The 23,490-nt window shown below is 48.5% G+C and overlaps 1 protein-coding gene across 4 annotated transcripts in view; it reads right to left on the reverse strand.

Annotated features, from left to right (window-relative positions):
- Positions 1 to 23,490, reverse strand: part of GRIK4 (glutamate ionotropic receptor kainate type subunit 4) — a 230,804-nt gene that overhangs the window by 41,880 nt on the left and 165,434 nt on the right. For all 4 annotated transcript variants that reach the window (XM_069876474.1, XM_069876477.1, XM_069876476.1 and 1 more), the window contains exons 7-9: positions 21,913 to 21,966; positions 7,530 to 7,691; positions 421 to 573 (exon numbers count right to left, since the gene is read on the reverse strand). In XM_069876474.1, coding sequence (XP_069732575.1) covers positions 421 to 573; positions 7,530 to 7,691; positions 21,913 to 21,966 — 369 coding nt within the window. The remainder of the gene's footprint in view (positions 1 to 420; positions 574 to 7,529; positions 7,692 to 21,912; positions 21,967 to 23,490) is intronic.

The raw sequence follows: 23,490 nt of genomic DNA on the forward strand, positions 1-23,490 counted from the left end.
GGCTTGGTTGGTTCCAACAACCACACTTCTGGGTTCAAAGGAACCCAAATCCCTTCATAGGGAAACCCACCTTTTGCCACTGAGCTCTAAGCAATTGTACTGCATGACCTTATATCGACTTAAGTTCACTCAAAACAGAGCTGAAATCACTTAGAAACATTCATACTTTAAAAAAGAACTCATTGAATTTCAATTTTACTGCAGCAAAGCCTGGAAAACGGAGAGTTTCATGTCGTTTCAAGGCCAGTGACAAACCAGCCCTCAGATCTCCTTTCTTTTTCATTCCCAGTGCTACCTTCAAACAAAGCAACACCGTGCTTGAAGACTGTGCCAGCACCAGCATGTACGTACACGCCTTTTGCTTCCGGCAGCGATGAGCTCTAGTTCCTAACACCCCAGCAAACTTCAGTCCCTTCTCACCATTCTCAGGTAGTTCATCAGGCTGGTGCCGTGCTGCCAGATCTGGGCAGAGCCGCAGGAGAGGGGCTTCACACCGATCTCCTGGCTCCGGTTCAGCTCCTGCACGGCGCTCACCACAGCGTACACAGCGTCGAACAGCAGGGCGGAAGAGAGCTGTGGGGGAAAAGAAGGGGAAAAAAATGAGATGGGAAGACAAAAGATCGAGCCTCCCGCTGAACGTTCAGTCCCTTGCAGCAAGCAGGATTGTGCTCTAACCATCACCTCAGCAGGGATCAGAAGGGAGCTTGTCCAGAGAAGAGCAACGAGGCTGGTGAAGGGTCTGGAGAACAAGTGTTATGAGGACTAGCTGAGGGAACTGGGGTCGTAGAGCCTGGAGAAGAAAAGGCAGAGGGGAAACCTTATTGCTCTCTACATCTATCTTAAAGGAGGTTGCAATGAGGTGGGTGTGGGTCTTTTCTTCCAAGTAACAAGTGGTAACAAGAGGAAATGGCCTCAAAATGCATCAAGACAGGTTTAGATTGGATGTTAGAAAAAATTCTTTACTGCAAGTGAGGTGAAGAACTGGCAGAGGCCGCCCAGGGCAGCGGTGGAGTCTCCATCCCTGGAGAGATTCAAAAAGTGCATAGATGTGGCACTTGGGGACATGGTTTAGCAGGCACGATGGGGTTAGGCTGATGGTTGGATTGGTCTTAGAGGTCTTTTCTAACCTTAATAATCCTACGCTTCTGTGAAATCCTTGTCTACCATTCTGCTGCAGCAACAGCCCACACCCAATCTGCATCCATCCAAGGGCAGATAGAACAACAGCAATTATATCCCTGACCTGTTGTGCCTGTGTATGCACCGCTGGGGCAAATGCAGTCCCTTTCCCAACCTCAGTCCTTCCTCATTGCTCTCTACAATTACCTGAAAGGAGGTTGTGGAGAGGAGGGAGCTGGGCTCTTCTCCCAAGGGACAGGGGACAGGATGAGAGGGAATGGCCTCAAGCTCCGCCAGGGGAGGTTTAGGCTGAACATTAGGAAAAAATTTTTCAGGGGAAGGGTCATTGGGCAGTGGCAGAGGCTGCCCAGGGAGGGGGTTGAGTCACCTTCCCTGGAGGGGTTTAAGGGACGGGTGGACGAGGTACTGAGGGACATGGTTTAGTGATTGATGGGAACGGTTGGACTCGATGATCCGGTGGGTCTTTTCCAACCTGGTGATTCTATGATTCTATAATTCTCCCAGTCTGCTACATTTCTCCTTCAACTTTCCTTCCTTCCTTATCTTTTATGCCTCTGCTTGCTTGCTTGCTCCTCAGAGCATCTTCTATCACCACCACCCTTCTATCTTTGGTGACCCCGGAGCAATCTCCTGGCCAGGGGAGAATGCTCCTGAGAGCAGGAAGTTTGTGAAGTTCTAAAAACCAGGCAGCTGGGCAGAATAATGATCCGGTGCCTGCACCCAGAGAAGGAAAGGTGACTGTGTTGCTTCAGCCTTCATTAAACACCACAGAGACCTCCTTCAACCACTGCTATGAAAGGTAGGTCCATGAGAAACAATGCTTTGCCAGATCTGCTTCTTAAATAACTAAGTCTTGGCGTTCAGACCCCATTAGAGACCATCTAGTTCCTCCAGTTCCCTGCTGGCTGTTCCCTGCTCTGTAATGGCATTGCTAAAGCAACATACAGAATCACAGGGCTCATCCCCTCTCCTTCTAATCTTTGCTTTGTTTGCCTTTTATCAGATTTCTTTGTCCATCAAGCCTCGCAAACTATGTTTTTGCCCATGCACAACTGTTTCAATCTTTTTTATCTAGTTAATAATCAGCCTTTTGCTCACTGTTGTGGCTAAGATTTCACTTTTAATTATTGTCACCTCCCGACTCTGCTGGAATTAAGCCGTTGCGGCTCATTACTATCAAGGCTACATTTTCCTCATGGCTACTTCTGAGAACATCCTCTTACCATCCCAGCTCCCGGCAACAGGCTCAGTCTCTGGCTGGAGCTCCTGTCCCCCACCTTACCCCATCTGTGACTTAGAGCGGTGTCCACATCCTCTGTTCCTCCTAAAGCCTGATTGGGTTTATTCACTTCTGTGAGTTGCCCCGTGGGGACAATCTCACCCAGTTCAATCATCCCAAGGAACCTTTGGTTTCAACTGTGTTACTAATTGGAAGAGAGCGAGCCAGACTTAACTCTGCTTGATGCTGCTCTGATCAGTTGTGAGCCCTCATTGACCACAATGGCCTGGGATTAGGCAGTTAACGAGCAGCACAGAACCTGAAAATCAACGAGCTGGCACAAGTTAAAAGGTCTCGTTCCAGCTTAAGGCTAGCAAAGCCCAAACACCAGTTTAACGACACCAGTGACCCTTCCCACTTCCAGCCCTGGTACAGACTCACTTCTGCTCTGTCACGTTCCTCCTGCACGTACCTGTTTAATCCATTTTACACAAATAACTGAGCTTTGAGTAACCTGACTGGCATCCTTCAGTCTTGCATCTGACCCTTCCCTATGTAACAGTCATACACGATGAGAGTTTTCTCCTGTTAATAAGGATTGACTGGCTCCAGAGCAATAATGTTTTATTACAACTGTTTTGCAGGAGGTAAACTATAACACCAGAGAAGCTGACCTAAACATTCTCGTCCTGGGAAGCATTTTCCCGAGCTTCTTAAAGGCTCTGATTTATCCTTCTCCCTGCCTTTTCCTTTTTACCTTCAATGCAAGTTCCTTTTCTAATGGGTCCTCTCCAGCCCGTCCTGTCCTTGGCCCCTGTTCCATGAAGCTCTGTAGCAGAAACCTTATTTTAACCATGGACCAAATCCCTTCAGGTTACAGGATACATTGCACAATTAGCAATTTCTTTCCTTAATCAGAAGCCATATTAATACCAGTTGGTCAAATGAAAATGTTATGAGAACAAACGCAAGCCCTGTGATCCCAAAGTTTCACCAGCTCATACTGAACCAGAATATTGGCCCAGCATTTTTAATTGTCTCCTGTTGGGTTTTCATTTCCATTTTCCCTGAGCAGTTAATGATCTCTTATTAGCTGGTGAGCAAGAGACTTGTAGATCTTAGCGAAGCATTTGACATTATTGATTGGAATATTTTACTGCTTAGCCTTGAACAATTTGTTAAGATTTCTGGCAGCATCCTTATGATTTCAAGCAATTTAGGGATTGGGGAGGGGGTTGTGAGGCACAGGATCAAGTCCTCTTGGCAGGGAATGGGACTCCCTTCCTACTTTTAACATATCTCTCCTTTTTCTGTGAAAATAAATCACAACTTTACTCAGAAGCACCAGATCTCCATTCCCAATCCTGTTTGTTATTTATACCAGCCATTCTCTGTCCTGCTGGGCTCAAACCCAGGCTCCTATGCCAGTCTCTCTATTTTGTGGGCCTTGGAGAACGGCACCTGGATGCATGGGAGCCTGGCAAGTAAACAGCCCTGTTCACCTCTTTTTAAACCCCTACCTCGATTCTCCCTTCAATCTCTCTTGAATAGCTGCCAATACTCAGACCTCGGGAGGTTCATGGCCTCCACTCTACTCTCTCCTCCGGTATCAAAATCCCCTGTATCCACTCCATATCTTCCCACAGACACTGAATCATTCACGTTGGTTTAGTGGTGTCAGTGGGGTTGGGCTGATGGTTGGACTGGATGACCGTAAAGGTCTTTTCCAACCGTAATGGTTTTATGAGTCCATCCTGCCCCACCACCACCTGCACACCCGCCATCAGCAGCTCTGCTGCTCTCCCACTCGTCTCTCATCCCAACCCAACACAGTGGTTGCTCTGCTGTCCTGTACCACCTAATGTCCATCTTCTTCTGCCTCTGTTCACTCAGTAACACCAATAAACCATCTTCAACCCAGCCAAGTAACTTGGGATGCAGGCTGTGTGGAAGAAACCATTCACAATTACATGGCAGCAGAATGCAGCAGGTCTTCTGGGTTCTTTGTCTCTCTGGCTTTCATAGGTAGGCGAATGTCTTCTCACAAGGTTAATCTGGGGGTAATAACACAAGCTGACTGCTTCCAGCTGCCCCCTAGAGCCCAACAAGTTCAGATGAGCACTGGGTCATTTCAGCACATCCACTCTGGGGTCTTAAACGGAGCTGCTTGACTTTGCACTGGAACAGAAGCAGAGCAGCCACACGTTCCCACATGCATTTGGACCACAACCTTCAGCAGGGTGGGTAGAAAGAGCTGGACACAGCATTTTTAGCTTCCTCCAGGCATATTCAGCCAAGGAGATCTGTAACTGCTCTCCTGTACATTGCCTCAAATTTCTTCATGTTGCCTTTAAAATCTCTCACTACTTTTATATTCCTACTTGAAACCCCAGCTTTGTCACTCTGTCACAAAAAGCCAATTTGCCTGTTAACAAATTGATTCTCTTCCTCGCGTGCATCGCCTGGTTTGAGCAGATCCCTGATGGTTTTGTACCATCTCTGCAAGGTAAGAGCTCCAAGACAGGCTGAAAGACTTCGTAAGCGCAGCAGTAGTCCTACACTCACAGGTTCATGGGTCACAGGGGACTTCCCTCTGTCTCTAAAGGCTAATTCTTGATGATAAATATTGCCACTTGATGTACTTAAAGGGTGCCCAGTACTGAAAGGGGCTCCAGGAAAGCTGGGGAAGGGCCCTTGATCAAGGAATGCAGGCATGGGATGAGGGGGAATGGTTTGAAGCTGAAAAATGGGAGATCTAGATCTTAGGAAGAAATGTTTCCTCAGGTTGCCCGGAGCAGTGGTGGCTGTCCCATCCCTGGAGGTGTTGAAGGCCACGTTGGATGGGGCTTGGAGCAACCTGATCCAGTGTCTTCAAGACAACTAATGCTATCGGATGCCCTGCACCTCAGGAGCAGGGATGGTGCCTGAGCTCTGCTCTGGTGCAGCTCCTTGCTTAGTGCAGCACACCTTTCTCCCAACACCAGATCACCAGCACGTTAAGCATAGTTGAGTGGAAGATCCCACTTTAGTTTTTATTTACAGATATCTCCCATGTGAGGGCCATGTTTAGAGGTAAACTGATCCGCAGGGAAATACAAACAGGTTGGGCAACTCTCCATTTTGCCATGGGTTTTTTTCTGTTTTCTTCCTAAAACATTATCATCTGTATCTTTGCCCCCCAAAATAACACAGAGCATTAAAACCATTAAAACCCTTTGCAAAAGACTTTACAATCTGGATTTTATTCAATGACATAAACACTTAATTACAAACATCTGTTTTAGCCTAAATTCTAATTACCTAATCTAGCCATCTGTAATTTGAACGATTTTCTCTGATTTCCTTTCTTTGCAATGTGATTAATGAGAATGGCATTAGAGCAAGCAGCTCCCTCCTCCTTCCTCAGATGCTTTCTCAGCTCCAGCAAGAAAGCCCTGGGATTTTGCAGCTCATAGGAAACCTCCCTCCTGTCACTTCCAGCTGTTGGCCTTCCTTTTCTGTTTTTAGCATGAGCCATCCCACGAGATATCTGCTTCCCAGCCTTAAAAGTGGAATTTCTTACACAGAGAGATGCTCTCCCGCAGATGAGACCTGCCAGATGTCCAAGAGCGGACGCAATGCATGGCAAAATAGTGCTGGATTTCCTTTGCACAGGAGAGGAAACGTGCCCTGTCAGGGAATATTTCACTTCACCTCTGCTCTGTATTTTCACTGCTTAGGGCAAAGCCCTTTTCTCATCACTGGGGATGTGGCACATTGGTGATGGGAGCCTGCTATGAACACAGAGTGAACCTTCCGTCCATCAGAAAGAAACCACCTCTTGGCTAAGATTCTACACTAGGATTAAGGAGAACTGAACCCATTTTTTTCAACCATGCTGTACATTCTCTGACTCTGACATAACAGAACTCACTTCACTTCTATGTCTCAATTCCCTATTTGTACACCAAGAACCACAATCCCTCTGAGAAGCTGATCACCGGCAGGCACAAGGGGAGCTTCTCAGCACAGCCAAGAGCAGCCACACAGCAGGAGCTGGGGAAGACACTGAAACCCCTGGGAATGTCCTCTAAGGAGGGAACATCTCCTAAAGAGAGCAGGGCTGGAGCAGTTTAAATCAGGGCGATGCAGTGTGACCAAGCCCCGTGTCCTCCCTGGCCCAGGAGGAAGCCTGCTGTACGGCTGATTACGCTTTATGAATGAATGAAAAGAGCATCCAGCTGGCTTAATAATACACTGATGGGTGATTTAGGCTCAGGCTTGCAAACCAAACAGCTCCACGCAGCTCTGAACTCGTTCACTCTTTAAAAAAAAGAAAACAAACATGCTGCAATGGGGCAGCATCCTCCCACCTACAGAATCTGCTGGTTGTTCAAGACAATACAGGATGAGAAGGCACAATGAGATCAGTTATTTCCCCATCACGGCTGCTCCGCTCCTACTGTCTTCTGTTTGTACTATTAGATGGAAATTTGTTTATAATGCCTTCAAAAAGTCCCTGCAACTGTCATCCAAATAGGAAGTTTCTTGTTAGCAATCCCATAGAGATGTAGCAGGGCAGGCAACAAGCTCGCTGCAGCTACCTCTGTGCAGAGGGCTGGGAGGACGGAGAGCAGGATGGACCCAGGCATGCACTAACCGTGGCCTGAGCATCTCCTCAAGCCAATAGGATGTGGACACATAGGGCAGGAAGCTTATTTTACTTGCTTAAGATCACTTTGTAGTGATAATAAGGAGGTTTTCAGCAGCACTCAGCTGCCTTGGCTTGTCAAAGGGGCTTTGGGCTCATAAAAAATGATGAAAAAAGTTCCACTGATGGCATTTTCTCTTTTTCTCCTCCCCCAGCTCCCTGCATCCCTGATTTGGCAAATCTGCTTTGCAAACCTTCCCAGTTATGAAGAGGCCCTAGGGAAGATTTTGGTGCTGATCTGCACTCTCCGTAGGTAGACGTTAAGAGGGTGCAACGTAACACAGCCCGGAGCCCAGCCCTTCCTATGCTATTTGCATCCAGAGTCCCTCTTCCACAAGCCAGTTTCCTAGAGGTTTGCTGAGGGACATGGTTTAGTGATTGATAGGAATGGTTGGACTTGATGATCCAGAGGGTCTTTTCCAACCTGGTGATTCTATGATTCCCACTCTCCTGGGGGTGGTGGGAATTAATTTTACTTACTGCTGGCCCAGTAAAAGGAGCGTGGTCACAGTTCTCCTGCCAGGACTGGTTGAGGCTCTGGACAAACTCTTGGAAGAAAGCATGAGACTGGTTGAAAATGGAAAATCCCAAGATGTTGACTCGGTCATCCAGCAGACTGTCCAGGTGCTGGAGGGAAAACTCCTAAAGCAGCCCAAAACAGAAAATGGGGTTAGGGAAGAGAACAGGCACCAAACATTTCAACCACTCAATAACCTTGAAGGGAAGACGGGATGCCACAGCTACGAGAACATGCACATGAAACACTGGAAGAGGTTGCCCAGGGAAGCTGTGGATGCTCCATCCCTGGAGGGGTTCAAGGCCAGGGTGGATGGAGTTTGGAGCAACCTGATCCACTGGGTGTCCCTGCCCATGGCAGGGGTGGAATTGGATGGGCTTTGAGGTCCCTTCCAAGCCAAAACTTTCTATAATTCTATAAAACCTTCCACCTCCAAGTTGGGGCTTAAATCCACGCACTGGCCAGTAAGGAAGAGTCTGGGTGTTGACCATGACCCAACTCAGTAAGGCTTTTAATGAAGATGTCAGCCAAGTGCAATGCCTTATTGGCCAAGTTCCACAAAGACCAAAACCCCTCCAAAGAGGATTCTGGGATGTTCCCATTTCTGAGCTGCGCTTCCTGCCAACCATCCCAGAGTGCTGTGCTGTTCTCTATAGCTCATAAACCAACTCTGCTGACAGGAGGTTCCCTGTAACACAGAGTTTACAGCAGAGGCAAGGGGGTGGATGGTATTTTTCGGATGAAGCCAGTAACTGCTATAATTGGCCAGAGAAGGTCAGTTCTGCTCTGGGAGCTCCAGAGCACAGAGCTCCTTAGTAGATTTATACTTTCCAAGCAAAGCCTTCTCCAAGGCACTCCCAGAAGAAGGTCCTTGCTGTGTTCACAATGATACCCGTGCTGTGCCTGGGTGTCCCTATGGCTGAGAGCCCCAGACACTCTAAGCACACGGGTGGTAGCTGTGCATCCAAACCCAGGGCTGCCCAGACCATCAGACTGTTGAGACCTTCTTTATTATCTTTAATTTCCGTCGAGAACATCCTGAATTAGACCCCAGCCTGGGTAACCAACCTCATCTGCTGAGGGAAGCTGTTCTACCACCACCACACACAAATCAGTGATGCAAAGCTAAAACTGCTACATTAAACCAGTTCCTTCCCCTAAGGCAATCCTGCCCTGCTCCTTGGTGCCATCAGGTACCAGGAGATGCTAATCATGGGACATCCTAATGCCCCTGTGGAGGGTAGGAATGTGCTTTGACTGTGAGGCCCATTCTTTCACATTTCTGAAGAGCAAAAGTAGCAACATGTATAAAAATGACTGTATAAAAAGAAATTAAAGCAAAAAGAGAGCACTCTGTTTTGCTCCTCATGTCAGTGGAAGCAGTTACACGACAAAGCTAGTTTCCTGGGGAAGAGTTCAGACCTCGTTGTCCTATTAGCAGGAAATAATGGTGCCTTCCTCAGTAATTTCTCTTTTGCTAATTGCTAAAACGGAGTGAGTAGGTAGGAGTGATGGCTTCAGAAACTGTTGGATACCCATTCCCTTCCATCACTAATACAAATGCCTTTTGGCTCTTTAGACTCTGAGATCTCCATGAGTCAAGTCATTTTTTCTCTTTCCTGCATATGCACGCACGTAGGAACAATGTCTGTAAATCTCCAAAACATGGAGTTGCAAGACTATTCCAGCACAGCAAACTCCCACGGGAGTGTGATCAGACACAGGATTAAGTGCATTTTGGACACAAAAGCATTAACGCTAGGTAACATGAAATTGCCTGTGAACTATTGATTCATTTGAATGATATTATCCTCCCGCCTCCCTGACAGGTTATCCATTTACCCACAGCATCCTGTCAACCCACACAACGAGGGCAGATGGCTAATGAGGACCTGAGCCTGATGAGATCCTGGATGCAGGCAGAGCAGCAGGAGATATGTTGAGCCCCTGTGAAATACCATCTCCCCCCCGAGCCAGAAGGCAAATTGCACGAGATACAGGTGGAGCAGGTGCCCGACTGCCCTCTTGGCTTGTTATAGCAGAAGGAAAAAGGGTTGTTGTGTACCAGAAGAGCCACACCTGTCTCAGGCCAGACTGCCCCCACCTCAAGGCAGCTGAAATCAATGCCTTTTGTTACACCTTTTCTCCCCTGCAAACATTTCTAAGCTTCTGAGGTTACTCGGGTCCTCACAGATTTGTTACACGCTGCCCCTTAAATCAGCAGTTCCTGGGTGGGAGAATCATAGAATGGTTCGGGTTGGAAGGGACCTCAAAGCTCATCCAGTCCCACCCCTGCCATGGGCAGGGACACCTCCCACTGGATCAGGGGCTCCAAGCCCCAATCAACCTGGCCTTGAACCCCTCCAGGGATGGGGCAGCCACCACTGCTCTGGGCAACCTGGGCCACCCTCATAGCGAAGAATTTCTTCCCAAGATCTCTCCTCAATCTCCCTTCTTTTAGCTTAAAATCATCCTATCCCTGCCCTCCCTGATGAAGAGCCCCTCCCCAGCTTCCCTGGAGCCCCTTTCAGTACTGAAGGTCTCCTCAGAGCCTTCTCTTCTCCAGGATGAACAACCCCAGCTCGCTCACCCTACTGTCACAGCAGAGGTGCTCCAGCCCCATCAGTCTCAATTCATATGGGGGAAACTGAGGCAGAGGTGTGATTCGCCACAGTCACCAGACCAATCCCACGGGCTGCCTGAGGGAACGGGTCATCCCAGTCCTCAGCTTGGCTCCCTGCACCTTCCAGGAGGATCATCAGCCCACCTTCCCTGCAGTAATGGGGACGGAGGCAGCTGTGACAAAGCGGTCGCAGGCAGACCAGAGCGTGCTCCCCCCGGAGTCAACAATTTGCTCTGGTTCAAATGTTAACAGCAGCTTTTCCCAGCTCCATTAGTGGTGGCTGGTCATTGCAACCTCTGGCTTTTTTCTACCATCAACGCCTCCTATATCCATCTTTTTCTAGGCAAGCCTCCAGCTGCAGAAAACCCCATTTCTGTGGCTGTCACGCTCATAAAGCATCCCCTCTGTAACCCATGGGGATCGTGGGGCCTGTACATGACCCTTTCCCTATGCTGCTCCTTCTCCCTTCCCTCTGCTCCAGCTCCAACCCTCTGCCTTTAAATGTTTTTCCTCAGACGTGCACAAAGGCATTTTGCGGACCCAGGTCAGAAACAAGTAAATGAGGCATGAGCTGCCTATGCAGCGAGATGGAGATAAACCATCCTTGGGGGACACACTTCATTTGCAATGGGATAAGAGATATTTGGTAAGGTCAGGCTCGCGACGGAGGGCAAAGCCGTGAGAGTATCCGGATACACCAGTAGCTGCTGGCTCAGCTTCCATCCCTATTTGTTTTTTAACTTTCCTACACAGTCATTCACCACGCTTGACATTTCCAAACCCACGTTTCGCAAACACAAACTCATTTGTCATTCATGGCCTGCACCACTCAGCTGATTTCCAGAGCTTGACTCTCCATCAGGCAGCCGTGGTCCTACCTCCACCCTGCCTTCCCTAAGCCTCTGATCATAGAAACATTGAAAAGTTTGGGTTGGAAGGGACCTCAAAGCCCATCCAGTTCCACCCCTGCCATAAGCAAGGACACCTCCCACTGGATCAGGGGCTCCAAGCCCCATCCAACCTGGCCTTGAACCCCTCCAGGGATGGGGCAGCCACCTCTGCTCTGGGCAACCTGGGCCAAGGCCTCCCCACCCTCGTGAGAAAACTTTTCTTCCTAAGATCTCATCTCAATCTCCCCTCTTTCAGCTGAAAAACCATTCCCCCTCGTCCTGTCCCTGCCCTCCCTGATGAAGAGCTCCTCCCCAGCTTTCCTGGACCCCCTTTGAGTCCTGGAAGCTGCTCTAAGGTCTCGCTGGAGCCTTCTCTTCTCCAGGCTGAACAACCCATATTCTCTCTTCCTGTCCTCATATGAGAGGTGCTACAGCCCTCTGATCATCTTCGTGGCCTCCTTTGGACTTGCTCCAACAGATCTATGTCCTTCCTGTGCTGAGGACTCCAGAGCTGGATGCAGAGCTTCAGGTGAGGTCTCACCACAGCAGAGATGCTGCCTGGCAAGAGGGGAGCACAGTGAGGAGAACAGGTGGAAACCCTGCTCTGGGAGATGATCTCAGACGGCTCCTCTTGTCACGTGCTTGCGTGCAAGTGTGAACGCATTTCCCTTTCCAAAGATCAGGCTGAAGCAGATAAATACCGTTCGGATTTGAGAAGTGACGTGAATGGTTCTGTAGCGGGTGCACAGGGATTCGGTGTCAGACACAAGGATTTGTCATTGAGACGTTCCGAAGCTGGGTCTTACCTAAGCTAGGAAAAATGATAAACAACCCAAGCACATCTTGGTATGACCTTGGTACCTGGCCTTTCCTAGACTGCTTGAAAAAGGTGGTGCTCACACAGAGTAGTTTACCTGCTGCCTCTCCTCGTGTAGTTACTCTTCCCTATCCGCAGTGCTGGCTGCTGCTTTTACAGGCTGGAAGATCACTTTCCAATGCAATAAGAGCAAGGAGCCATTAGGAAAATAACTCACACCTGTCAGCAGATCCTCTTTAAAGGGGACTCGAAGCCCTGGTGAGCCTTATCCTAGCCTCCACCATCAGAGCAAATATAAATTTGTAATCAAGATCAAGGTATCTGGTGAACATAAGAAGGTGCAAACCGAAGACAGTGGTGCAAGCGCCTCCTCCGTTACCTCCTATTCCACTGCCAAAGATTTTTTTTCCCCTCCTTATACTGGAACCATCACAATAGTTAACCAGCACTTTGCCCTCCTTCTCAGTCCAGCTCTTTATGCAACCTGAGGTGCAGAGGAGACCACAAAAACTCATGCCAAGGCTAATTCCAGGTATTTTCAGTATGTTCTTTAAAGCACCCACCAAGAGTCAATATTCTGTTTCATGAGCTCTCAGAAGAAGCAGGCCCTGAGGGTCTGTAACCAAAATTAATGAACTTTTACAGAAGGAAAATCCCCAGGCTTTGCTCAAACCACAACAAATTCTGCAGCAGCACCAGGCAATTACAGTGTAGGTTTTCTGACTTCTACTCCAGGTCTGCAACCACTAAATATGTGCTGTTAAATAACAACACTTAGCAATTCTATGGCACTCTATATTTTCCAAGTGCTAGGCACACATTAGCTAATTGAATACAAAGGGGTTCCCTGGGAGACAGCACTGGAGGAGTTATTAGAGGATAAAGTCACTCGCGGGTTTGTGTGCTTCGCGCGGCACTCGACCTGCGTTCTCACTTTACAGCAGCAGACAAAACCTGTGGAGTGACCCACACATTTAGATCTTCGCTAATAAAAGCCACATGGCCTAGCTCTGTAATTCATGATTTTAAAGCCAGGAGCTTGGATTTTCTGGCGTCGCTAACTGTGAGTTACGATCAAGAGATTTACAGGCTATAGTCTCCATTCAATTAGGAACAGAAACCCATAACGTGAAACGTGTCATAGGATCATAGAATGGTTTGGGTTGAAAGGGACCTTGAAAATCACCTATTTCCAACCCCCCTGCCATGGGCAGGGACACCTCCCACTGGATCAGGGGCTCCAAGCCCCATCCAACCTGGCCTTGAACCCCTCCAGGGATGGGGCAGCCACCACTGCTCTGGGCAACCTGGGCCAGGGCCTCCTCACCCTCACAGCAAAACATTTCTGCATCCCTGGAGGGGTTCAAAAAGCATGTAGATGTGGCACTTGGGGACACAGCTTATTCAGCACAGTGGTGTTGGGTTGATGGTTGGACTGGATGAGCTTAGAAAGTCTTCTCCAACCTTAACCATTCTAGGATTCTAATACGCCTTCAACACAACGCATCAAAGGCAGGATTTGTACCCAAGGAAGTAACTAATGAAATATCCTCTCAAATCTGCACTCAAGCAATCCACACCCAGGCTAAATCAGACCCCACAAGTGATGATCCTCGCTACTGGCACTGCTGCCACCCATCACACCCTCTTCTCCCAAGTCTGGGAAGAGGTTGGGGACTTCTACGTGGAAAGAGACAATCAAGCAAGGGATTATTAGTGACATAAAACAGATGTTTTATAAAGTGTGGAGCTGCGAACCCTCAAGACCCCCCCGCACAGCCACGCTGTGGTCTCACTTCAGCAAGTGGCTCCTGGTAATTGCTCACCTCGCAGCGGCGAGATGGCCACTTTGCTATTCAGCGCTCTGCATCAGCTATTGAGCTGCTTCCAGCTTTATCGATTTAGCTGGTGATATTGTTCTGCATCCCATTTGTGTGCGCAGAACCTCACTCCCTGACTTGATTCTTATCACATTTTTTAATAATCTAAATCACCCAGGAAGCAAGGAGACAGCGGCCACTACCTGCACGCTGGAGACAAGTATAAAGATGGGCTTGCTTCATTTTTAGTGACTCCAAGACCTTTCCAGACCCTGCTCAACCTCACCTCACCCCAAGCTGCAGGAAGGAACAGGATTTGCTCAGTTCAACCAGCACCAACATGAAGGTGTCCCCATCCCTCCTTTCTCTTCTAACACGCACGGTTAGCTTTCTGTCTTAATTACTGCAGGGACTCTATTGGGTTTTTGGACCTGCCTATTTGCAGCCTCCAAAAAATCCTCTGATGTTTTCATTGCCAAGTGCTCAGTGGGAGAAACTCCTGGTACTGTAAGCTCAGCACTTACCTTGCTCCCCTCCATCCCAGCCAAGGATCCGGCCCTCTGACAGCAGCAAAAGCTGATTTACACCCGGCACAGGCTCACTGCGGGTCCAGAACACGCTGTACTGTTCCTTTTCTATTTTTATGTGGGATGGGAAGGAGAGTATTGGTCCAAGGCTTCCATTTCTCTATTATTAAGCCCTCACTCTGGCAAAACTTCCATTTCAAGAGTATTTGGTGCTTAGAACAGCTGTCACACTCCAAAGACGGAGCTTCTGTGCTGAGATTGCCTGGCAGATTTTTTGCAGGAGCCAAAGCTTCAGCTAGTGCAAAGTCAGCACACCCTAGTGACTTCACTGCCGACATCACTGGGTGCCAACTTGCATCATTACTCACCTTTTTTAGGGTCAATCAGAGGAGAAAAAGAGTCTCAGCTCTTTGTTCTTCAGGCAAAGCTCTCCTTAGGGAGTCTCTCCTCTAAGACATGGGTGGTGGGATTAGTAGGTTTAGTCCAAAGGGGCAGAAGGTACCATCCTGGTCCCATTTACGCTGAATGGATCTGGTGCATCCACTCTGCGGTTACCCCAGGTCTCACAGTTCAGGTATGAACAACGTGTTGAGTCTGGAGCGTGACTCATCCACAGAGAGGGGAAGCGGAAGGATTATTCTTCCTCCAGGGTCACCGAAACAAATGGCTAAAAGATAGAGTCCTCACAAGAAGCCTGAAAAGACTTTGAGGCTTCTGTGCCACTGATGTCCCCCCTCAACCTGTCACCGTGACCAATATCTCCTCCGAGATCTCTGGACCTCCTCTATTAGATGTACCAGTGGAGAAAATACCTGCCTTTGCCTCTTTGGATCCTGTTGCCCTCGGGGCTGAGCTGTCAAGTCTGATAATCATTCCTAAGCTCCTCTAACACATTCATTTATTTATTTACTCAAGTGGACAACATTATGTTAAGTGCTTTATGGTTTTCTTGAAAGGCTCGGTTTATAAATAAACTATTGACAGAGTCAATAAGTTTATAATGGGCCACATGTAAAAATCAATTTGTCTGGAAGAAAAGAAGCCATCACAGCAACAAATTGTGGCCTTTTCAGTAGGGGAGTGGACGTGGGAAATCTACCCAAGGCACTGCTATTGGGTCATTCATGTAGTTAAAGAGGAACTGTGATCTCAAGGAACCATTCTGAGAGGAAATTGCCTCAAATTGCACCAGGGGAAGGGTTCAGATTAAACAATAAGGAAAAAAATTCTTCACTGAAAGTGTTCTCAGGCACTGGAAAAGGCTGCCCAGGGAGGTGGTTGAGTTACTATCCCTGGAGGTATTTAAACATGGTTTAGTAGTGGACAGGTACAGTTGGATTCTATGATCTCAAAGATCTTTTCCAACCAAATGATTCTACGATTGCATGAGCTCAGGACAATTTAGGGGAACTGTCCTAAAAAATCTGGTTGCTCCTACAAGGCTGATGCATCACAAAAGCATCAGAGTGTGCCATGTACTAGCAAGGATGGGTATTTTACCCCCTCGTGCAAGGCAAGCTATTAAATTTTGTAGGCTGCTCTTCAAAGGAAAGCACTTTAGGAAAATACATTGCCCACATCCTTGGTAAAAGCAATTTAGTTCAACTTCTCTGCGGGGAGCCTGAGGTCTGAAGAGTGACAAATCTGCAAAGAAGTCAAGTGCTAATGTTGGGACGCGAACAGCGCAGCTCTTGAAAAACAAGGGGTAGAAAGTCTGAAAGACAAATAGGACATGACAGCATAAGGGCAGAGGAAAAGAGAGAGGTTTGCTCTCACAGCAAAGGGCTTGGGCTGTATCTGAGAGAATGATTTACTCAGCAACTGGAAATCAAGCACAGGATGGACTCCAACAATGCATAAAGAAGACCCAAGACAGGTAAAGTAGCACAAGCAGCAAAACTCAGGCAGGTACCGTTATTGCTTCGTCTAAATCCTCCTTTCCTCACGCTAACTGGAATGAGGAGAAATTGCTTTGGCATCCTTGCAGAAACCTGATTTGTTTGCCCTGCTACCACATGCCATGGAAAATATGAGCCATAAATCCAGGGAATGATCTGGGTTCTACAAAAAGGGTTGCATCAGCTACTGGGAATTCAGAAGGCTGGCTGGATTGCAAGGCAAAATTTGTCAAAGTCTAACAAAAGAGTCCGTGTTCTTCACTTGTGCCAGGTCAAAAGGGAAAGCGAGGGGGCTTGTGGAGCAGTGAGGCCAAACACCACGGCTCCTGATGGAGCTCAGGGTGCACAAGTAGATACAGAAAGAGACGGTCATTTCACCAGGAGAAGGCAATTTCACAAAGCAGCAGGACTGAAAACCCAAGCTCCACAGTTCTGGTCAAACACTCAGCTGTAGCCCACCTTCACTCTGCTCTACTTACATCATTCCCTCCTTCCAAAGGATGTTACTGTCCAGAGGAGGCCACAAAGATGATCTGAGGGATAGAACACCTCCATACAAGGACAAGCTGAGAGAGCTGGGGTTGTTCAGCCTGGAGAAGGCTCCAGGGAGACCTTAGAGCAGCTTCCAGTGCTGAAAGGGGCTCCAGGAAAGCTGGGGAGGAGCTCTTCATCAGGGAGTGCTGGAATAGGATGGGGTGGAGGGGTATGGTTTGAAGCTAAAAAGGGGGAGATTGAGGTGAGAACTTGGGAAGAAAAGTTGCCCAGAGCAGTGGTGGCTGTCCCATCCCTGGAGGGGTTCAAGGCCAGGTTGGATGGGGCTTGGAGCCCCTGATCCAGTGGGAGGTGTCCCTGCCCATGGCAGGGGGTGGAACTGGATGGGCTTTGAGGTCCCTTCCAACCCAAGCCACCCTGTGATTCTATGATTCTACACTAACAACAAGCTACCACTGAAACCTGTGACATTGTCTATTTGAAGTAGACATTATTTTCCCCTCCAATTCCAACAGGACACCCAGAGCGACTATTCAGCTTTGAAAACCTCATCCTGCATGAAGAAGAACCTCTTTATAAATCACTAAAGAACGAAGAAAAAAAAAAAAAAGCAAACAGAAAACAAACCAAAACTGATTTATCTGGTCTCTGGAAATTGAATACGGCAGCTGTTTTATCAGCAAGAACACCTCCGCACAATACTGTCAGGGAACAAAACTACATCCAGCGAATAGACCAGCTGACTCTAGGCACCAGTAAAACTCCTTTACACCTTCCTTCTTACAGTAATAATTTTAATTGTTTCAATTATTTCCATCTAATCTCATTGATAAATGTTTTCAAATTTAAACCCAGCCTGAGGGCCATACGTTATGTTAAAAAAAGAGAAGAAGGGAAAAGAAAAGACGACAAAACCAACAACGAGCTACACAGAATTAACAAGCTAAAAGAATTAATTGCAGTACAGGATTTTGGAGGCATCCAACATCCCTCCTGCTCGGTGCTGCTGACTTCAAGGACTTCCAGCACTAGAAGAACTATTTTATCCCATGCACAACAGCCTGCTTGCAATGCTCTATTTATGGGCTGGCATATTAGTACTATTACTACTACTACTGCTGTTACTATGATTATGGAGCACATAGAATCATAAAATCACCAGGTTGGAAGAGATCCACCGGATCACTGAGTCCAACCATTCCCATCAATCACTAACCCATGTCCCTCAGCACCTCATCCACCCGTCCCTTAAACCCCTCCAGGGAAAGTGACTCAATCCCCTCCCTGGGCAGCCTCTGCCAGTGCCCAATGACCCTTTCTGTGAAGAATTTTTTGATAATGTTCAGCCTAAACCTCCCCTGGTGGAGCTTGAGGCCATTCCCTCTCGTCCTGTCCCCGTCACTTGGGAGAAGAGCGCAGCTCCCTCCTCTCCACAACCTCCTTTCAGGTAGTTGTAGAGAGCAATGAGGTCTCCCCTCAGCCTCCCCTTCTCCAGCCTAAACAACCCCATCCCATCATCACCCATCATCATCCCCTTACATGGTTATAAGCTGAGCAACCTGATCCAGTTGAAGATGTCTTTGCGCACTGCAGGGGGAAGGACTCAATGACCGTCATGGTCCCTTCCAATCCAAACCATGCTATAATTCTATGATATACAGAAACCCTGCGTCCTGTTGGAGAGAAGGGAAGGGGTGAGGCGCATCTCTGAGCTCAACTCAGCACAAACCACGGTGCATGGAGCAGCCCTTGGGTCACTGTTTGCCATTAATCACCCTTCCAGAAGGACAAGCCTCAGAGGGAGTTTATGCAGAGATGCCATGAAGAAACTTAGGTCAGAATGACATTTTCTGCAAGGGGACTGAGAACAGAAGGGCGCTCAGCTGCCACAAGTGCCCCATATGCACATAATGGATGTGGGGAAGAGAAATGCAACAGAGCTGCTCTGCTCTGTGAGTTTCATTAAGACTTCTGGAAAATTTGTTGAGCTTCTGTTGCTGACAAAAAAGGGTCCCTCGAGCTGGCTGAAGGAAGCTGATAATGAATTCGCACACAGTAAATTAGCCCGTGGATATTTTTACATCAGGCTGCTCGCCTTGGCTCCGATGGAAACGCGTTGGGGCCGAGGGCTTCCTCCTCATTTGCTCCCTCAATCTCCTGCCAAAGGCTGGCATCTGCTTGCTCGCACCACTCTGCCTCCCCGCTGAACGACGGGCGCTATCTGCAGTCATCAGGCTGGCTACGGAGGAGCCATCGCCCCTGAATCGCTCTCCCTGTGGACCAGCAGCAGGGGAGCTGCAGGAACTTGCCTCCACCTAACGCTCCGCGGAGAGAAGAGCTGCGACACACAACGAGCTGTCGGCTGGGATGTGCTTATTAAATACAATTAATGCTAGAAGACAGGAACAGAATTCCCCTCTAGTGCTGCAGGGCAGGTGTTTAATTCAGCATTTTATCCCCTTTTCTCTTCTTTATCTGAAATATTTTTTCATCTCCAAGTACCTTAGTGCTACACAGACTGTCTATTCCCCTTCTAATGGGTTCTCCCTCCATTTAAAGCCACCTTTTTGCTTGCTCCCCTCGACAGCATTTCACTCTGATTTTATCTTTTCTATTAGGCAAGGACTGCAAAACCTCAGAGGGTTCATTAGGAGCTTGATAATCCCTCCAGATTTATTAGTCTAAATTGCTCACTCCCATCTCTCATTTCCATTTAAATATTACTAATTTCCTTAAACATCTCTTCCATCTGCCCGGATTTTGCCCGATGTCACCTTTCTTTAACAGTCGCTGCCAAAAATCCAGTGAGTTCTGCTGAGGGCTCGTCTTTCAGACAAAGTGGTAAAATAGCCTGGGTAAACAGATTCGTATCCTGCGAGAGTGAACGGCAACACAACTCATTTCTTTTTCACCTGCCATAACTGCATTACACTAGACAAATGGGTTTCGAAGACAAATTTCACCTCTTGACTTCAATGCTTAACCACACTCATGCTCAAAACCAGGCTGGTGCTGGTGGTAGTGGGGAACTTGGTTTTTATAGTGACTCCTGTAGCCCAAACACCACCCCTGAACAGCCCCAGTTTGTGGGGTGCACAGGGACTGGAAGCGGAACAAGAAACAGTTATGGGGAGCAGAAGGCAGCAGGAAAACTACTTGCTGGGACTGGGAAATCATAGACTCGTAGAATCACCAGGTTGGAAAAGACCCTACCGGATCATCGAGTCCAACCATTCCTGTCAATCACTAACCCATGTCCCCCAGCGCCTCATCCACCCATCCCTTAAACCCCTCCAGGGAAGGTGACTCCACCACCTCCCTGGGCAGCCTGTTAATGACTGGAGTGGTTTAGCACTGTGAGCAAGATCTGGTGGGATGGCCACTGTTCCTCACCAGCTCCACCAGCACAGCTCCACTCTGACTTGGGGCTGGCACTGGAGGGGGTGGTGAGAGACCACAAAGCAGCAACCACTACCTTGAAACAAATGAACTTCACCTCTGGAGGGTGCAGCCCTTCCCAAAGGGCCCATCACTGATCCTAACTCCATCACATCCCCTCTCCAGATACATCCTTTTGCTCCCATGCCCAGTGACGTTCATTTGCATGGGGATAAGCAGGAATCATAGAATCACCAGGTTGAAAAAGACCCATTGGATCATCGAGTCCAACCATTCCTACCAAATACTAAAACATGCCCCTCAAGCAGTGAAGCTTGTTCTGTTATTAAGAATGATTAGAACCTATAGATTCAGCGCTGAGCAGGAATCAGGATGCTCTCAGTTCACGTGAGAAGCTCGTAGCTTTTACTCTTTTTTGCATTTTTCTCTTTTCCCACATCTCCTCTCCTCATCCCTTTTCCATCCTCCATCCTGATTACTCTCTTGGCTTTCAACCCCTCCAACTCACTCCTTCCCCCTCCTCCTCTCCACTCCAGCTCTCCTGCCTACACGTTTGGCTCCATCCATTCCCGTCTGTCTCCCACCCAAACACAAAGCGTGATTCAGCTCTCGGCTTTCCTGGCACACACGCCCTGGCATAAATATTAATAGAAATTAGAGAATATGAGTATCATTTAGGGTTGGAAGGCACCTCCACTTAATCATCCAGCCCATCCTGCTGCACTCAGGTTTCCATCAGCCCCACACCAGCATTAATAAGTAGGGATCTGGTCTCCTGGTGGTCACATTTTCCCCACACTGCTTGGCAGTCTGTTCGAGAGCCTCAGAGCTGCTGCAGCAAGAGATGTTGCTCTGATGTTTATTTTGGGTTTCCCTCTGTTGCTGCCTAAGCCCATTACTCCTTGTTTAGCGCAGTACTCGGGGATTTAACCACACGATTCCCCCATTAATGTTATTAGTAGCTATAAAGCCAAATCACCAGGGGCCATGCTGAAGATATGCCCCTCTCTGCCTCTCAACGTTTATGGCATCATCCTTCCTTTGTCTCACACAGCTGCTCTCAGACGCATGGAAGAAAAGCACACTGCCCTCTGCACACACATCTCAGCACAGCCTGTCCTTCTCCCAGCACAGGGAATGGGATCTGACACCTCCAGTGCAACCCTCCTGAGCCCTTGGCCAGGAACCACCCAGCTGCTGGTGCTTCCCAAAGACCCACACATCTTATCGCACCATCTCTGGCTGCAGTGCCTAGAGATGCTGCCTTTGGCAGATTGGTCGGTGCTGCTGGGCACCCGTTGGGTTTCACCTCCTGAAGCCATATGAGGAGCAGCAGAAGTCACTTGGTCTGTTCAGCCTGGGGAAGAGGAGACTGAAAGGAGAGCTCATTGCGCTCTACACCTTCCTCACAAGGGGAGGAGGAGGAGCAGGCACTGAGGTTTTCTCTCTGGATCCCAGGGAATGCCAGGAAGATGCCACAGGAGGGTGAGGAGAAGATTCTTCCCCCAGAGGGTTGTGGAGCACTGGAACAGCTCCCAGGGAAGCAGTCACAGCACCAAGCCTGACAATATTCCAGAAGCATTTGGCCAACACCCTCAGCCCCACAGTGTGAATGTTGGGGTGTCCTGGGCAGGGACAGGAGTTGAACTCGATGATCTTTGTGGGTTCCTTACAACTCAGGACATGCTATGATTTTATAAGACTTCTCCTGAGTGATGCTCAGGTTGGCAGGGGGACACCCCTCCTTGCCTCCTTCCCCCTCGAATCCTCCACTCGGCATGCACGTGGCTCTTCCCAGCACTCCCACGGGCCAGGGAGATCAGCTCCCATTAACATGACTCTACACGCAGCCGGGAGAAAAGCCGAGAAAAATGTCTTACCAGATTAGTGAAGATATACGTGTAATAGGCAGACGCCATTCCCAGTTCAGCTGCCTGTGAAGGAGAGGAAAGGAGATTAGACCAGAGCCTGACAATCTTCAATCTCCACTCCAGCAAGGCAGAAACTGGGCCACTTTTGCTTTTTCATCCTTATCGCTCCGTGCACGCGTTGCCGTCTTCCTGCAGGTGGGGAAGGGTGGGACACAGCCACACAATTTGACCTGGGAAATTAAAGTCTGGGGAACCAATTTTTCACAGCAGGACTGAACCTACCTCTGAGGTCTCCTCTCCGTGACAGCACAGACGAAGCAAGCACCTGCAGAGGGGCTGCGTGGCACAGAGAAACCATCCAACGCTGCACTGGCTGCACCTTCAGACCCCTGTGCCCATCCCTGCTCCCTCTGTGACCTGGTGCAAGGTGACATTCATGGATTTCTGCATGTGATCCCATCCCATGGGTGTATCCAGCCAAGGACAACTTGGAAGAAAGATCCATACAGAACCCAAGGCAAGGCAGGGCCCTACAGCCCCAACCCGTGGTCTCCAAAGACCCTTCAGGTGGAGAGATCCTTGGGTCTGGAGGAAAGCGTGGTTGGCTGCTTTGTAAATGGATATTGCTTTTCTCCTCTTCAAGCATCAACATCTTTTTGAACATAAAGAGGTTAAGTAGACATTGAGAGAGCTCAGGGCTTGTTTCCTTTTGCTACCAACACCATGACGCAGACAGAAAAGCAGAAAAAACTCTTCTGGAGTTACAGAAAAAGGTCGGTCATCCCAGTGGTGATTTTCCCACATGTATCAGTCCAGTTTGGGCTACGGTCCCACAAATTAATTAGCATGAATGAGACCTAGTAACCCAGACTGCTCTGCAGAATTTAGACAGGGTTGTGATTGCCACAGAAATAGATAAAAAGAGGGCAAAAGTGTATGGAGATGCAGAGAGGACACAGATTTTATCATGGGATGATCTGTTCTAGAGACCACAGACCAAATCATCCAAGTCCTGTTCCAAAATTCAAAATTCTCAGTATGCAAGTAGTTCATTGTGGGAACAGATGCTCAGGAAAGTGGGGGATTAATCCACAGATTCTCCTGAAAGGCTATGTTTCACTGCCAAGCACAGCTGGTCTCAAATGATGCTTCCGGACCTTGGCAAAGAGGTTTTCCCAACACCCCAGACCGCAGGAACTGTGAGGAACTGGAGGCAGAGAGGAAAGGACCAAAGGCAGCACCTCCTTTCTTAAGTTTAGTCCCTTCTCATCTCCCTGATGAAGCTGAAGGATGGCAACAAAAGAGTGAGTGAAGGAAAGATGCAGGGAAGATGAGGCTTAGGTTGCACCTCTTCTTATTTTTGCCTATTTCTGCACAAAACCGAAGCCACCACCGTTGTAGTGGGCACGGGCAGCAAGGAAAGCTGCCCAGAGAGGGTCGACGGTGGCTTAGATCTGGCTGTTCCCAGCCCTCTGGTTGCACGTTGTCACCCTGTCCCTTGCACAGGTGGCAAAACGGACACAGCAAAGTCATTTAACCAAAAGAGCATCACGACTGGAGGCTGCCGACCTGCCTCTCTGCCAGCTT

This window comes from Phaenicophaeus curvirostris, chromosome 25 (assembly GCF_032191515.1).
Source record: "Phaenicophaeus curvirostris isolate KB17595 chromosome 25, BPBGC_Pcur_1.0, whole genome shotgun sequence".
Lineage (NCBI taxonomy): Eukaryota > Metazoa > Chordata > Aves > Cuculiformes > Cuculidae > Phaenicophaeus > Phaenicophaeus curvirostris.